This window comes from Balaenoptera borealis (genome assembly GCF_965194805.1).
Source record: "Balaenoptera borealis genome assembly, chromosome: 21".
Taxonomy (NCBI): domain Eukaryota; kingdom Metazoa; phylum Chordata; class Mammalia; order Artiodactyla; family Balaenopteridae; genus Balaenoptera; species Balaenoptera borealis.
The window spans coordinates 11,214,565-11,231,331 of record NC_138880.1 but is presented as its reverse complement, the minus strand read 5'-3'; the positions used below and the strand labels follow the sequence as shown (position 1 = coordinate 11,231,331).

The following is a 16,767-nucleotide window of genomic DNA, read 5'->3' as shown; positions in this document are numbered from 1 at the left end:
GTTAGAGAAACTTGTTATTAAATTTAATCTGCTTTAAATACATACCTTTTTCCCACCCTCACCCACTTGGGGGAGGAACAGAAAACCCCTACCCCTTCCATTTGGGGGATTCCATGTATAAAGCCTGAGATGGTAAGGATGAAGTATAAAAATACTATTTACAAAAGGGAAGAGGGTGTCCACCGTGACCTTAATATCCAGACACCCCCATCCCCAGGCCCCCCTTTTTGCTCCTTTAGAAAAAACCCCTGGGAATCCATTTGGGTGTAGACCAAGCCCTTCCTCTGGGGCGGTGGATACTCAAACCCCAACAGGGAATAGGAAGCTCTGAGATCAACCGAGGAACAGTGAACGGATAGCACCTCAGATCTAGGAGGGGCAAGGGGCTGCCCTCCACCCCCCTGTGGTCAGCAGGCCGGCCGGCCAGCCTTTGTTTCCATAGGTCCCATGTAAACATTGACTTTTCTTCTGTTCATCCCTGCTCTTTCCTATTTCCTACAGAGCCTCCCTCACTTCCACTGGAGGCACTTGGTTCCTCCATCTTTCCTTCCTTCCCTTCTAACCTTCCTCTGGAAGGAGTGGGGAGGGGGCGGGGAGGTCACAGGTGGGGCAGAGCCCATCTCATCCCTTCTTCTAGGTCAGGGCAGCTTGTCCTCCTCAGGGGAACCCTCAAGGGGGTGTGCTCCAAGTTCTTGGCCAAATAGGAATGGATTTCTTTTCCCAGAGCAGGGACAAGGCAGGCAGAGAGTCCAGTACCAGGATACAGTGGTCCTGATGGGCAAGACCATCAGAACTGAGTAGCAGGGAAGCAGGCTTCAGGAAGCAGAGAGGTGGGCAAGTCTAGTCTCACCCTGAGGCTGGAAGACCAGCCCTGCACCCCCGTCCCTCCAGGTGAGCATGCCCATCACCACCCGACAGTCTTGTTCACCGCGGCTTCGCGGGAGGACCAGGCACCAGCGAGGCTAGAGGTCTTCTCCAGGCCTTGGTACGGAGGCAGCACTCACACCAGCTCATCCAATAGGATCCCGATGCTCTGGGTGGCCTCTGAGGGACCAGCAATGGGCTTGTTACACATGGGGCAGACGCAGCGTACTTCCAGCCACTTCACCAGACACCTGCGGGCAAGAGACGACCTGTTTTTCCCTAAGAAGATACCAGTCTGCTCCAGCTGTCTTTTCACGGAGCCCAGCTGCTTCTCGGGACAAGAACCTCTCTACCCTCACCCCAGTCTAACCCCTCTGGCTTGCCTGGTGTCCAGACGGGATGAAGGGCATCACCGGCAAAGGGTAGATGGGAGGGGTCGGGATGGGAGGCTCTGGAAGATGCTCCCTGCTTCTTTCTTTCCAAGCCACCCCGGGACACACATCCCCACTGGGGACACTTACTTGCGGTGAAAGGCATGTTGGCATGAGAGCACACCCAGATCATCCTTCCCCTTGAAGTCTTCCAGACAGACTGCACAGGTCTGCTGTGGGAAGAAGGGGGCCGCGTGAGAGGAGAATGGGGGAGAGCCTCACTCCTCCATCCTGAATACCCAGCACCTCACCCTCACCCAAGAGAGAACTCACCCTGACAGGGCGGTAGCCATGAACCACAGGGGACCGCCTTAGATTTAAGTCGACCCAAATAAGAGGAAATTCAACACTTAGTTCCTCAGTCACACTAGCCACATTTCAAGTGCTCAGCAGCTGAGAAGTGGCTAGTGGTCCCCACACCGGATGGTCAGATAGAGAGCATTTTCTATCCTCAGATTTCCACTGGGCAGTGCTGTTATAGAGGAATCTTTTTTTCTTTTTTAAACTGAAGTATAGTTGAATTACAATGTTGTATTAATCTCTGCTGTACAGCAAAGTGACTCAGTTATACATATATGTGTTTTTTCATATTCTTTTCCATTATGGTTTATTATAGGATATTGACTATAATAGTTCCCTGTGCTATACAATAGGACCTTGTTGTTTATCCATTCTCTATATCATAGTTTGCACCTGCTAATCCCAAGCTCCCAATCCGTCCCTCCCCTACCCCCCTTCCCCTTGGCAAGCACAGGTCTGTTCTTTATGTCTGTGAGTCTGTTTCTGTTTCGTAGATAAGTTCATTTGTGTCATATTTTAGATTCCACATATAAGTGATATCACATGGTGTTTCTCTTTCTCTTTCTGACTTACCTCATTTAGGAGGATAATCTCTAGGTCCACCCATGTTGCTGTAAAGAGCGTTATTTCATTCTTTTTTATGGCTGAGTAGTTATGATTTTTAAGCCTTTCTAGCCTAGGACCTTTGGTGAGGGGGCACTTATCAGTAACTAAAGGATGGGGGTCTGGTGTATGGTTTACATTCTTTAAATCCAGCCTTACAACCCAATATATTATAACCCCTTCGATCCCAGCTGAATTATCTTCTAGAGGAGAGCTAAAGAAACACTGGAACTTGTGGACATCATGACAGTGGACCCCAAAAAGAGGGATGAAATGAGGCCACGTCCAGGCAGAGTCTTGTGTGTAGTGAGACCTGTGATCCTCCCCACTCAGACAACCACACACACGCTCTCTGCAGGAGTGTCCATGGTTATGGAAGGAAGTCTTGGGAAATGAGTTAGGTGACCCCAAAGGCATAGGTGGGAAAGGAAGAGGAAATGGTGTAGTCCTAAAGGAGTCAGAGTTGAGGGGCCCCAGGGAGTGGGTGTGATGGGGGAGGGGAGGGGAATGGAGGGAAACAGGGAAGAACCTCAGGGCTGGACACATGCATCAGATCCACAGTCACTAGGACAGAGCATACACAAAGGTAACCTCTTTCAGACCAAGACCTGGGGGGGTCTGAGCAGGGGAAAGTTGCTGAAATCTGGCATGGAGTGGTCTTACCGTCTTCCCCATTAAGATTATGCCTAGGGGGCTTCCTGGGGCCATGGGTTACTCCATGTATTCAAACCCTTTTGTGATCCTTTTGTTTTCTGCCTGTGCTGGTTCAGTTCCAGACATAACGGATTCTGCATATTGATCACCTCCTGGGATGAGTTTTATTTGGCCCAAGGAAATAGGAAGGCAGGGACTAAAAAGGTTCCTGAAAAGGTCAGGCTGAAATTGCTGGAGAAGGTTTGCCTTACCCGCTGGGCACTCCCGCGACCTGTCCCAATGCACTCACCCCATATAACTGTAACTTCTTGGCATCACCTTTAAGCACCACCTGGGGAAAAAAGGGGAGGCCTGGTATCAGGAGCAACCAAACACAGGGGCTAGGTGGTGTCAGCCGCCAAGGAAGGGAGCGAGTCTCTGGCCCCGCACAGGAGTGCCCCCGTGACCCTCCCGTGAAGGAGGAGGGCTTTGGGCCCTGCCTGGGCCCAGCCAGACTTGAGGACGGGGAAAGGAGTTAGCCTCAGAGGGGGCCAGAGGGGAGGCCAGGCCAGCTTAAACCCGATCTCTGCCCGCACCCCCTCCCCAAGCAGGGCTAATAGTGGATGAAGTCTCGGGGCAACACGTAGACTTCATTTACCTCTTTATATCCGTACCGTTCGCTCTGTGCCTGGTTCCGGAGTTTGCTGGGGAAGCAAGAAAGAGGGGAGAGTAGAGGTCATTATGTCTTTGCACAAACAGCCATTCAGAGCAGGAGACGCCGGCCGGCTGCTTGGGGCGTCCTTCTGGGGGTGGGGAGGTGTGCTTCCCATAGACACACGGAATATGCACGGCGCCTTCTGCAGGTCACCAGACTGGGTTAAGGACTCAAGACTCTCACTCAGGTTCAACTGCCTCAAAACTCACTGCCAGCTCCCCCAGATTGGGGACGTCTCTGCAGAGCACCCTAATATTGAGTTGGCCAAAAAGTTCGTTCGGGTTTTTCGTCTGATGCAACGGGAAAACCCGAACGAACTTTTTGGCCAGCCCATAGTTCATTCACCCTCCCTGCTGTCTCTGGTAGGTCACTCACCTCCTTCAGGCTCCCCAAATATACAGATCAACCATCTGCTTGCTGACTGTACAGAAGTTAGATTTTTTTTGGCCGTGCCACACAGCTTGCAGGATCTCAGTTCCCTGACCAGGGACTGAACCCACGCCCTCGGCAGTGAAAGCACAGCGTCCTAATCACTGGACCACGAGGGAATTCCCAGAAGTTAGATATTCTTAAGAGGGACATTTCCACCAAGCCAGGGCAGCAGGATAAAGTCTGTTGAGCCTGGGGAATTTTCCACTCAGAGAACACAAGTATTCTGGAACCAGAGCACATGCCTTCCCCACTTCACAGCACCAGGCCAACACAGGCAATCCCTTCTTTGTTTTCCTCTTTTTGTTTCAAGCTGGTGGCCCGCATACAACCGGACTCTCAATGGCCAAAACACAATGGCCAGAACACGCCGTTACTAATGGCAGGAGCATAATTGTGATGGAGGATTTGCTACGCCTGATCTCTGCACCAATTCCAAACAACTTCCAGGGGGAGAGACGTCCCTTTTTGCAGATGAGGAACACGGCGTCCAAAGAAGTTAAGTAACTTGCCCAAATGCCAGAGCTGGCTGGCAGCAGAGTCTGGATTTGAATCAAAGTCGATCTGATGACAGAGGCCGAGCTCTTCAACACACACTGTGGCCTGCTTCACCAATTAGGTGGCACATACCATGGTCCTGAGAATATGAGATGGTTTTGGGAAACGCCCTTTCATCAACAAGCCTCCGACTCTGAATGGCTTACTATGCAGAAGGCTGGGACCATGATTACACATTGATCATAATTTTTTTTTTTTTCTGTTTTATTTTCAGTGAGGGAAACCTTCTGAATTGCGCAGGGAGCTCTATGGCCTCCTGTACTTGGGAACTAGATGGGGCTTTCTCTCCCACGGATCATTTCAACCAAAGAGCTGCGTTATTGGAAGGAAACATCAGAAAGCCACCAGGTTAGGTAGGATAGGGGTAGCAAACCACGGCCTCCTGAGAGCCAAATCCAGCTGACTGCTTGCTTCATAGGGCCTAGAAGCTAAGAAAGGTACTTATTCTTAAATGGCTGATAGCAGGAATCAAAAGAATATTTCATGCCATGTTAAAATTATGTGAAACTCAAGTTCAATGCCTATAAAATTTTACTGGGGCAGAGCCACGTTATACTGGGTTGGCCCAAAAGTTCATTCAGGGGTTTCCACATCTTACAGAAAAACCCGATCTTTTTTTGGCCAACCCAATAGCTTAGGTACCGTCTATGGCTGCTTCTGCACAGTAGGTCTGGGTGGTTCAGACAGAGATCATATGACCCGCAAAGCCTATAATATCTGGCCTTTTGCAGAAAAAGATTGCTGGCCTGAGTTAGAGGAAGAGAATCTCCAATCACGAGCCTCAGTCGAAGGGAGCGAGGTTAAGATACCCCAAGAGCAACACCGAGATGCTGGAACCAGAGCGGAGGGGGGTGCAGAAGGTCTGGAACAGCCGTGCCTCATGCACAGCCAGGGGACAGATTAAGATCGGGCTGCCGCCACCTCCATGGCTCCTAACAGGAGGTCAGGGGACAGGTGGGGTGGGTGTCCCCCTGCCTTGGTCTGAGGGTGGCATCGGACAGTTTCTGGTCATTGGAGGGTTGGGCTAAGGGCCTAACCAGGGCTTGCACCGTTCCACCTTTACCTTTGCACTTTCATATATACACTGTGTCCCCACTTCCAAATGAGAGGGGCGGGGAAGGATGTACCCAAAGCTTAAGTGATCAAGTGCGACCTGCCTGACACTGGGTTAACCTGGGGAAGAAAGAAAGTGATCGCATCGCCGGGGTGCTCACAGCCGCCTTCTGAGGGAGACACTGTTGCTCTGTTAGCAGGTATGCACAGAGTAAATAAGGAAGTGGTGAGGAGTCCACTTCCTGACTCAGAGCGAGGGGTTGTCCATCTCTTGAGCCTCGCCTGCAACATGGCTACACCGACGGAGTACGTGCAGGGCCTTTCTGCTTGCTGTGTCGTAGGGTGCCTGGGGTGCCCTCCTTCTCCACCCTCGGCCCTTCCATCTGCCTGGCTCCCTTTAATGGTCTCACCTGAGGCTCCTCCAAAAGCCTGACTCTTAGAGCCTCAGACTATCTGTCGGAACAGTCAAGCGCTTCAGGGCCACATTCTATATTCACTCTGCATGTAGATTTCCATATCAGGAAGGTATAGATTGTGATGAAATGGGGCCAAAAGGGTTGCAAGGGAAACAAAGCGAAAAGCAGAGATCCTGGGCCATCCCAGCAGGGGACGGAGTGCCAACAACTCTGGACAGGTGGCCTTCTCAGCTGTTGGGTGAGCAAAGCAACTAAAAATACCCTGAATTCAATGAGACCATTTCTAGCCGCTGCCAGTGGGCTCTCCCCAGCTTTTCCCTTTTGCAACAAACAATGCAGCCAGGTCCTGAAAATAATGGTTCCTTTCCTGCCCAGTTGTACTTCACGGGCCCCTCCATCCTGTGTAGGGCAGAGATCAGCTCCTGCGGTCGGGGGTTGGGAGTCAGGGAGACAGAGAGAGGGGGAGCTGGGGAGCAGAGGCTGGCCTTGGCCGATGAGCTCACCAGGTCAGGAGGGGGGTCACGGGCCTATTTTGGCTGAGGAGGAAACCGAGAAGCAGGGAGAGGAAGTGGCTTCTGTGCTTGTGTGTCTTTCTATATATAGACACTCCCAGGCTGCCACATGCCAGCAAGCCAGGGTCAAGCTGGCTTCGGGCAGTCTGCAGGACAGAGGGCAGGGTGGCAAAGGGGCAGATTACTGCAGGAGGAACAGGTGGCGCCGAGCAGCCCCGCAGTGGGGAAAGCTTCTGGTATCATGTGGTTGCAGCTCTGTTCTTTAACTCCAGCCAAACAAAAAATAAATCAGCCATACCCAGAGCTCCCAGCCCGTCCTTCTGCAGGACCACGATCTCTAGCTGCAAGGGGGTGGCCATGGATGCCACAGCTGTTCCCATTCAAGGAAGAGAAATCAGAGAAGACCAACATCCAGAATCTGAAAGACTCTCCCTAATTGTCATCAGACTAGCTCACCTCTCCATCTTCCTGGATATAGGACCTGCGGCAGATCTTTTACTGTCTGAGCATGCATTTCCTCATTTATGAAGCAGAAGCAGGCTGATACCGAAACTGGAGGCAAGTTCTGAGGACTAAGTAAGCTAAATGTTTTACAAAATGCTGACCATGATGCCTGGCACACAGAAGGCACCTGGTAAAGAGTAGCTAAAGCCCTAAGATCACACCTATTAGTGGCAGCATCAGGAAATGAAGCCCGGTCACCCACATACTGGCTCAGAGTGATTTTGTAGATTTTCTTCTCTTGACCACGTTTGCAGCCTGGCATGGGTGTGCCTCTGTGTGTGTGTGTGCAGGGGCCGAACAGAGTTGGTTTTACAGCCTCCTGCCAGCGTCACACAAAAATCTTTGCTATGTCTCCATCTTCCGTCTCTGGGGAGTTGCATAAATTGCTTCATATGGGGAGAGCGCAGTGGTTGGTGGTCAGGAAGACGAAAGAGTTTGCAGAAGAAAACTTAGGCTTGGGGAAAGGGGAGGGGTGGTGAGATACAGGAAATCTACCCTCACTTACTAATTAGATGCAAATTTTAGACTCTACCTCTTCTGCAAAGACTTGTAAGTGGAAAATTTCAGTCCTGGGGGCTTTCTAAAGTCCTGAGAAAGAAGGAGCCCAAGGTAGTAGATGGGGAGCACAAGAGAGCAGGGCCCACGGGCACCTCCCCTTCTTAAGAGGGAGCTCCTCCAGCCCGAGGAATCCGGACAAGTATCTACTTTCCCTCTAGCCTCCTGCCAGGTGAAGCACTCAAACCCACTGGGACATCTCAGTGGGGAACAGGAACTCCTTTTTCCTTTGTCTTAATTTAATCTTCTTAGGTGATTTGATCAGACGCCAGCCTAGACCCCAGCTGACATCCGTCTACCCAGGCGTTGGGTGATCATGTGTTTGTGTATGTGGGGTTGTGTGGCTTGGTTATCACAATGGCTCTCAGGACCATTAGCACATTCTAATGGTCAGGGGTGTCCAGTGTTCCCCAAAGCACAAGACAGTCCCATACAATGAGCAATTGTAAATACCAGTAGGGCACCCTAGTCAGAAACACTACTGTATTTTCCACTCTGAATACCAGGCATGCCCCACATTTTTTTTTTTTTTTTTTCCTGCCCCACATTTTTGATAGAAAACAGCCACCAGTTCCCTTGTCTGCAAGTGAAGAAAACAGTTCCTGGAGCTTGGCTAGCACTGCCACGCTCAAGAAGTGATGGTTTTCAGTTTTTTCTCTCTCAAACATAAGAGCTTACAAGGCAGAACAAACAAGCAGCTCTGCAGACACCAGCTGGCTAATATTAGCATCTGGAGGGATGACAGCAGGATTTCCCAGGAGGGCAGAGGATCATGACATTGGTGTAACGATGCCTCCCATCCCTGGCCATCCAGAGAGTGTGAATGGGCGGAGAGAGATGGCTAGGGACCACTGATGATATTACTTGGACAGTCATTCTAGGCAACCTGAGAATAACTGGCCAAAGGGTGGGAATGCAGCCTGACCCATGTTGACCTTATATGCTCTCCAACAACTTGATAGGCTGATGTAAATAGAAACACCAGGCCTCAGGGGCCCAGCCAGGGGCAGGACTAAGTCCTGTCCTCAAAGCAGCGGCCCCGGCTGGAGGCTGGTGACTCTGTGACCGGAGCCTCGCTCAGTTCACCCTCCCCATGGCCGCCGCCTCCTAGACTCCCCCAACCCCAGGTCAGCCAGCAAGCCACCCACCTGATAAAATAGCAGCAGAAGATGAGGCTGAGCATGAAGACGAAGATGCCTGTGCCGAAGATGACCATGTAGATGTTGAGGGGAAGGTCTTGGAAACTGATGGGTGGCATCGAGCAGGACTTGTTGGTGCTCACCAGTCCCAGGCCGCAGAAACACCCTGCAAAGAACGGGGAGGGAAAGTATTACGATAGTGGGAAATTTACCATTGGGGCCACTCTGTGTGAGCAAGGATGCAAGGAGAAATGGCAAACCTCTGACTCGGGGGCTTACTTTTTTTTTTTTTTTTAATTGGAGTAGAGTTGATTTACAATGTTGTGTTAGTTGCTGGTGTACAGCAAAGTGATTCAGTTATACATATACATATATTCTTTTTCATATTCTTTTCCATGATGGTTTCTTACAGAATATTGAATATAGTTCCCTGTGCTATACAGTAGGTGCTTGTTCTTTATCTATGTTATATACAGTAGTTTGTATCTGTTAATCCCAAACTCCTAATTTACCCTTCCCTGATTCCCTTTCCCCTTTGGTAACCATAAGTTTGTTTCTGTGTCTGTGAGTCTGTTTCTGTTTTGTAAATAAGTTCACATGTATCATATTTTAGATTCCACATACAGGTGATATCATATGCTATTTGTCTTTCTCTGACTTACTTCACTTAGTATGATCATCTCTAGGTCCATCCATGTTGCTGCAAATAGTGTTATTTCATTCTTTTTTATGGCTGAGTGATATTCCATTATGCATATATACCACATCTTCTTTATCCATTCATCTGTGGATGGAGACTTGGATTGCTTCCATGTCTTGGCTATTGTAAGTACCGCTGCTATGAACATTAGGGTGCATGTATCTTTTTGAATTAGAGTTTTCTCCAGATATATGTCCAGGAGTGGGATTGCTGGATCATATGGCTATTTTTAGTTTTTTAAGGAACCTCCATACTGTTTTCCGTAGTGGCTGCACCAATTTACATTGGGGCTTATATCTGTACCCTAGTTCCAACACTTACTAGCTACATCATCTTGGGTAAATTATTTAACCAATCTACGAAATGGGATCATACACACAGTACTTAAACCAGCATCCCCATCTAGGGGATCAAGGATTCAGGCAATGGGCGGAAAATGGAAAACTCACTTCCATCAGGGAGAAGCCTATACAGTGCAGTAGCAAAGTGAAGAGCCTTAGGTGAGGAAAGGTACACTTGGGCTCCAATCCCACCTCTCCCTAGCTATGTGACCTTTAGGAAATTACCTCGCTTAGCTCCACTTTGTCACAGGAAAACAAGCAATGTGCAGAGAGGACCGAAAACGATGGTGTAAGAAATACGCTTTGTAAATTGCAAAGTGCAGTTGCAAAGGTCATTTGTCATTATTAAGCTACCTGCTCCAGAAGCCAAACTGCACCAGGACCAGAATAGAAATTGCTCACTCTGAGGCTGGGCCAGCATTCCAGAAAGGGGCAGGGGGTGAGGGCTGGGAGCTACAGCTAACTTTTACTGGCCACCTTCCCCCTTTCTACTCAAAGCCTTGCCGTGCAGTCCCCTAATGGCAGTGGCATCCCCAGAGCTCGTCAGAAATGCAGACTCTCCGGCCCACCCCCACTGAAATGAATCAGAATCTGTTACAGTTTAACAAGGTCCCTTTAGCTTGGGAAGCACTGGTGGCCACTGGATGCTTCCCTTTCTCACATGACTCAGGGGTAAATCCTGATTGGTCCAAAGGTGGTAATCACCTTGTCCTTGCCAGGGGTTTGGTTTTGGGGTATGTATGTGACAGGGCTCTGGCTGAAGAAACAAAGGGCAGGTCTGTTGGAAAAGACAAGATTTTCTTTTTTTTGGGGGGGGAGTCACATCTCTCCAAAACACCTGGAAGGGTGGCAGCCAAGTTATAGCTGGAAAGAGAGAAGTTCAATATCAAGCTGGTGGCAGAGAGGACAAGGAAAGAAGAAAGATGTTGTCAGTTGAGTTGCTGGATGAAGCAATCCTAGAGCCACTATCTTGGGACTGCTGGTTCTGAGAATTAGTAAATTTTCTATCATGTTTATAAAGAAAGAAAGAAAAAAAAAGATAGTATTTAACCACAAGCCAGTTGAGTGTTTTTTCCTGTTTGCAGGCAAAAAATATCAATGATCTGAAAGGTAAGCCTCAAACTCTTGGATTTCAGAAAGTGCTGGGACAAGAAGGCTAGACTTTACCATACACCTGCTATCACCCAAGCACATTCTCATGCTATAACTTAACCTTTGTAATAAGGCCACTGTGAAATGTTACTCCCCACCCCGCCATGGGGAAAAAAGACTCAATCATCATTAAACAATGTGTCTACAGTCAAACAGCTAAGAAGGCCTGGCTTCAAAGCCCTCTGGGGAATTCCCTGGTGGTTCAGTGGTTAGGACTCCATGCTTTCACTGCCGAGGGCGTGGGTTCAATACCTGGTCAAGGAACTGAGATCCTGCGAGGTGTGAGGGGTGGGTGAACCTCTAGACTCAAGCCCTCAATGTGGGTTTTAAGTACTTTCCTGACATCGTGGTTAGGAGCCAGACCACCATTAATACACTTTGGAATCCTACACCGTAATTAGCGAAGCGACCCCAACTCAGCGGAAGACTGGCTTGAAAGACTGGAGTCATCTTTGAACTCATACATCTCAGCCCTCCTCATCCCCGAGATCAATCTAGTGATCGATATAATGAACCTCCCTCCAAATCTCTTTCAGATTGTGTGCCAACTGTACTGCCAAGTCTCTATTCCAGACAGACTTGGAGCCCAATTCTACTCCAAGTGCCTATTAATTGATGTCTAGTCCCTCCTCTAATTTAGCCCACATGTCTGACATTTCCTTCCACTTGGTTTCTAACATGTGTTTCCCAGACTCATGACTGGCTTCAAGTCCTCCTAAACACGCGTGCACTGGGTCCCCTCTTTACTGCCCTGACTCAGTATCCTCCAGCATCACCCCAGGTGGGCCAGCCTCCTCTCTAATTCTTGCCCATCTCTGTCTTCAGCTGCCTCCACACCTTTGTTCATGAAGCTTTCTCTGCCTGAAACTCCCTCTCCTTCCCCAAAGTCCCCCAAACCTGGTCTTTGTGATATTCCAGGGACTCCCCCACCCCGAAATCTATAGTGCTCACAGCCTGTATCACGTGTTCCGGCTCTGGCACACTCCGTAACTGTCTTATGTTGCCCCACTGTTCCTAGAATCAACTTCATTTAACTCGAACAGGCATTAAGCAGTGATTACATGACGAGTACCACAACAGACATTGAAGATAAAAAAGCAAAGAAGAAAGACAAGATGATTTTATCGTCTAGGGAAGAAGACAGACACAAAGGTTTTCACCATACAAAGTGAGGCCCATAGTAGAGGTGTGATTATATACAATCCTGAGATCAGAGATGAGGAGTTCTAACAAGCCTGAGTGCTCCTAGGTCTAAGGACAGCGACGTGGACTTTTGTACATTCTCCAGTGCCTACCCTCGTGTTTGGCTTGTTTTCAATAACTGGTTAACAGATAAATAACTCCTGATTTTTCTCAAGACGATCTGGTCATCTTGGCAAAAGCTCTCACTTCAAAGTAAGGAGACTGAAGTTTGGGAAAATTGCCCAGAAACTGCCCTCAGCTAACAGATGACCAGTCAACCAACAAGTACTGCTGCTGGCTTGATTTACACACTGACCTAGACACTGTGGGGAAACAAAAAGTAAAAGTAGTTCTTATCCTGAAAGACTTTTTGGCTAAAGTTAGAAAAAAATTAATTCGCTACTAAACTTTGCTCAGCCCTTGCTTCTGAGCCTCCAGCTTGGGTTAGAAAGTTCTCACCACCCCTTCACCCTCCACTTAAATATTTGATCTCTGTGGGCCAAAGGAGATCAATTTTCCATGAAGACATCATGGTGGGCTGGCCAGGGAGGGACAATTTTCCGTCTACTCGAAAAGGGCCTTTGGGCTTCTCTTCCATGGAACTCTGTCCTCAATGCCAAGAGGTCTTCTTCCCCACCAGGCACATCTCCCTATTCCCTGTCTCATCAATTGTTGATGCTGTAAGAGGGTCTAACCCTCAACCTGCCTTTGCTCTCCACGCACCTTTTATGAGCTGGATCCTGGCATCTTTAGGGTTCCAAAGAACTTCACTGGGTTCCCGGTTCTGGGAACTTGCACAGCAAAGGCCATAGCGAATACAGAGGGTTTACATGTATTCACTCTGGAGGCACTCTGGCCTCAGCACTTTATCAGTTTATCTTGACCAGGTTATCTTGCTGAGAGAAGCTTCCCCTGGGGCTCCAGGATTGAGTCAGTGAGTTTGGGACTTTCTGTGATAAAGAAGTATGGGTGAGAAGAGCTTCATAGCTGAGAAGAGATGGTCCATTTGCTTGCATTCTGATTAAAAAGAAGTGAGAAAAGTATACCTTGGGCTAAAAACTGACAGTGGAGTAGTTTTTCCTCTAAACTTATAAGGACAGAATACCAAGCCCAGGAAAGAGGGGCTTTAGATATTTTTCACAAAGGTGTGGGGAGGAGGATTGCTTCTTCACTGGAGTCAGAACAGTCATCTCTCTGTCACTTTAAGAAGTGACAAGAGGGACTTCCCTGGTGGTGCAGTGGTTAAGAGTCCGCCTGCCAGTGCAGGGGACATGGGTTTGAGCCCTGCTCCCGGAAGATCCCACATGTCGCGGAGCAACTAAGCCCGTGCGCCACAACTACTGAGCCTGCGCTCTAGAGCCTGTGAGCCACAACTACTGAGCCTGCGCTGTAGAGCCCGCGTGCTTAGAGCCCGTGCTCTGCAACAAGAGAAGCCACCCCAATGAGAAGCCCGGGCACCGCAACTAGAGAAAGCCTGCACGCAGCAACGAAGAACCAATGCAGCCAAAAATAAATAAATAAATTTTTTAAAAAACTATTAAAAAAAAAAAAAAAAGAAGTGACAAGAACAGGGAACTATATTCAGTATCCTGTGATAAACCGTAATGGCAAAGAATATTAAAAAAGGAATGTCTATATGTGTAATAACTGAGTCACTTTGCTGTACAGCAGAGATGGACACAACATTGTAAATCAGCTACACTTCAGTAAACAAAAAAAAAATGAAAAAAAAGAAGTGAAAAGAAACACAACACTGTAAATCAACTATACTTCAATAAAAATTAAATAAATTTTAAAAAAAAAGAAGTGAAAAGATAAAGCAGCAAGTCCTCTGCTGGTCTAAACCCTCACAGGAAAGGGGGCTGCCCAGAAAAACCACCTTGGTTCTTCTCCTGAAGTCTGTTCCATTGTTTCCGCCGACCTATGAAAGCCTTGACATCAGAATGTTTCGTGTCTGAGCAGCGGGCCGGGAGCTGGAGTGACGTCAAGAGAAGGGCTGGCCAAGAAAGACCAGTGGATCTGGGAAACGCTTCTCCTTCCCAGCCAACAGGAATCTTTCCCAGATGCTGGGATGCACCGTCCTTCCTCACCCCACCCCCTCGTCCCCACTCCAGCAATGCTGCCTATCACACACACTGCTTGGTTCATTTTCAGGAAATCAGATCCTACCAGCAAGAGGAAGAGGGGGATGGGGGCCCCTTATACACATGCTGCCCAAACCCTGCCTTAAAACAAAAGCCTCTTGAAATAATTAATGCAAGATCTGGCAAGAGTCTGCTCTCAAGAATGGATTTTTTTTTCCCCCCTAACTAGCCAGCCTACCCTACTCAGGGATAAGGCCTGCTTTGGTCCCCCCCGGTCCCCTTCCCCCTTTCACCAGAAGAAGTGCCTCCGCCGCGCTTCCCCCTTTCACCAGAAACTCTCCAAGCTTTAGAACAACGCAGTCAAGATTCTAGGGCCACTGGAGGGTATTAAGAGCTAAAGTTTTGAACTGACGCGCCCAGAAGGGCCCTCTTTTCAGGTAGTCTGGGCGAGGAACCAGACCCAAGCCCAACCTCTACGCATCACCTGAACCGCTAAAAGCCTCAGGTGGGATGAATTTAGCATCACCCAGGCCGGGGTGGGAGGGGTGATCGGGTCTGGAGGCGCGGCCACCGCCGAGGCACAGGAGCTAGTACTGTGGTCTGGCCTTGGGGCCCGTGAGCACAGCTCCCCAGGCAAGCCCTGCTCTCAAGGGTAGCCGGGCGCCGAAAACTCTGCAAGGCTTTATCAATCCAATAAAGCCACGCTCATTAGTCCGGCGTCTTCCACCGTCACAAAGCCCCCTAAGCCGCCGGTGCGAAGGCAACAAAGGCGCAGAGGAAGCCGCCCCGGCGCGCCGCCCCGCACGCCGCACTGTATACATATTTAAAATAGCCTGAAAAGTTTCAGGCCAGGAACTTGAGCTCCCTCTAGGAGATCCGAGCCCGAGCGCGGATTTAATTCTCCTCCGACAACCACAACAAAGAACAGAGTTTGAGCGCACAAAGGCAAGGGAAGGGGGTAGGAGTGCGAAGCCGCCACACAAAGGCCGGGAACCCCTCGGCTCCCACGCCCCCCCCCGCCCCGCCCGCCGCCAGCTCAAGAGATCCTTCCCAGCCCTGGAGTCAAACCTGAATTTTTTTTTCCCCCCAAATTCCGCGGTGTGTAGAGCAGAGTCGGGCGCCAGGACGCCTCCCCGCCGGTCCCGTTTCAGGAAAAACTTGGCTCGAGAGGGAGAACGAGCCCTCGGATCTGAAGCCTGGCGCCCCGCTCTCCGCCTCTCCGGCCGGCTCCGCGCCCCTCGCCCTCCCGGCCCGGGACTCACCGTTACACCACTGGAATGGGTGCATCAATGAACTCTCGGCTGGCTTCCTCGGGCGAACGAACGCAGGCGGCGGGTCTGGCAGGCGGGGTGGGCGCGCCGGCTGGCGGGGTCGCAGGAGGGGCGGATGCGGTGCGCGGCAGCCGCCTTCCTCTGCAAGTCGAACTCCCTCCGCAGCGGGGGGCTTCGGCGAGGTGGGTTTTAGAGCAACAAAGAGGAAAGAAAAGAAAACAAACAGAAAGGCCCCCGGATCAAAGCACCGCGGAGGAAAGGCAGGAAGGGCCCCGGGGCTGGTGGGGGGCGGGGAGCTGCGGGGCGCCGCAGGGCCTGGTGGAGGCGCCCGGTGGGCAGAGGAGGGAAAAGCCTTAGCGCGAGGCGCGATCCAGTTGCCTGGGCGCAGAGGGGAGAAGCCAGGGACTTCGAAACTGACACGGTGCGCGCACGCCCCCCTCCCTTATACTCCCCCTCCCCCTGCCCCGGGAAACTCCGCCCCCCCGCCGTCACCCGCCCTCTGGCCAATGGGAGCCTTTCTCTGGTCCCCGGGCATTATTTGCAGGTCTGCCCGGATCGGAGGGTGGGGAGCATCTTTGCTCCTCGGGCGCCTTCCCCCTTCACCTTCCCAGTCCTCGGGATACTTGAGTCGAGAAAGAAGCGCGCAGCGCGGTGGGATGGCCGGAGCAGCCGGGGCCAGCCTCCCCCGCTAGGAAAGCGGAGGAAACGGAACAATTAGTGCCACATTGTTTTCTGCCTCCAGATCTGTTACTGTTTAGCATTTCTATAGCTCTTTGAGAAGCCAGCTCCGGGGAGTGGTTACATTTCTGCCCAGAGGGCAAGAACTTGGTCCTAGGTGGCAGCTCGCACGTTCCTTTGCTGGCGTCCAAAGAGGGAACTTTGCAGCAACAAGGTTGGACCCAGAGATTATCATGCTAAGTAAAGTAAGTCAGATAGAGAAAGACAAATATCGTATGATAAACCTTATATGTGGAATCTAAAAAAAATGATACAAATGAACTTAATTACCAAACAGAAATAGACTCACAGACAGAAAACAAAGTTATGGTTGGTTACCAAAGGGGAGAGGAAGGGATAAATTAAAAGTTTGGAATTAACAGATACACACTACTATAGATAAAATAGATAAACAACAAGGACCTACTGTATAGCACAGGGAACTATATTCAACATCTTGTAATAACCTATAATGGAAAAGAATCTGAAAAAGAATATCTGAATCACTTTGCTGTACACCTGAAAGTAACACAACATTGTAAATCAACTATACTTCAATAAAATAAATAAGTAAATAAAATAAATAAAATAAATAAAATTGCTGAATA

General features: G+C 49.8%; 1 protein-coding gene and 1 long non-coding RNA gene across 4 annotated transcripts in view; one reads left to right on the top strand and one right to left on the bottom strand.

Annotated features, from left to right (window-relative positions):
* Positions 1-16,767, top strand: part of LOC309619668 — a 42,419-nt gene that overhangs the window by 20,040 nt on the left and 5,612 nt on the right. Inside the window, exon 2 of one of the 2 annotated variants that reach the window (XR_014239127.1) lies at positions 4,289-5,332. This is a non-coding gene — a long non-coding RNA (uncharacterized lncRNA). Of the gene's footprint in view, positions 1-4,288; positions 8,712-16,767 lie in introns of those variants that run through there. The other variant, XR_014239128.1, reaches the window with a different exon arrangement.
* Positions 2-15,881, bottom strand: RNF122 (ring finger protein 122). Of its 2 annotated transcripts, none has more exons than XM_082375095.1 (6): positions 15,434-15,881; positions 8,722-8,878; positions 3,490-3,535; positions 3,142-3,183; positions 1,386-1,465; positions 2-1,115 (listed from the first exon to the last, which is right to left on the bottom strand). In XM_082375095.1, exons 1-6 carry the CDS (start codon positions 15,456-15,458, stop codon positions 1,001-1,003), a joined length of 465 nt encoding a protein of 154 aa, XP_082231221.1. In that variant the 5' UTR covers positions 15,459-15,881; the 3' UTR covers positions 2-1,000. The 2 variants fall into 2 exon arrangements, with proteins under 2 accessions (XP_082231221.1, XP_082231222.1); XM_082375096.1 differs by having other exon boundaries at positions 1,386-1,468; positions 15,434-15,867.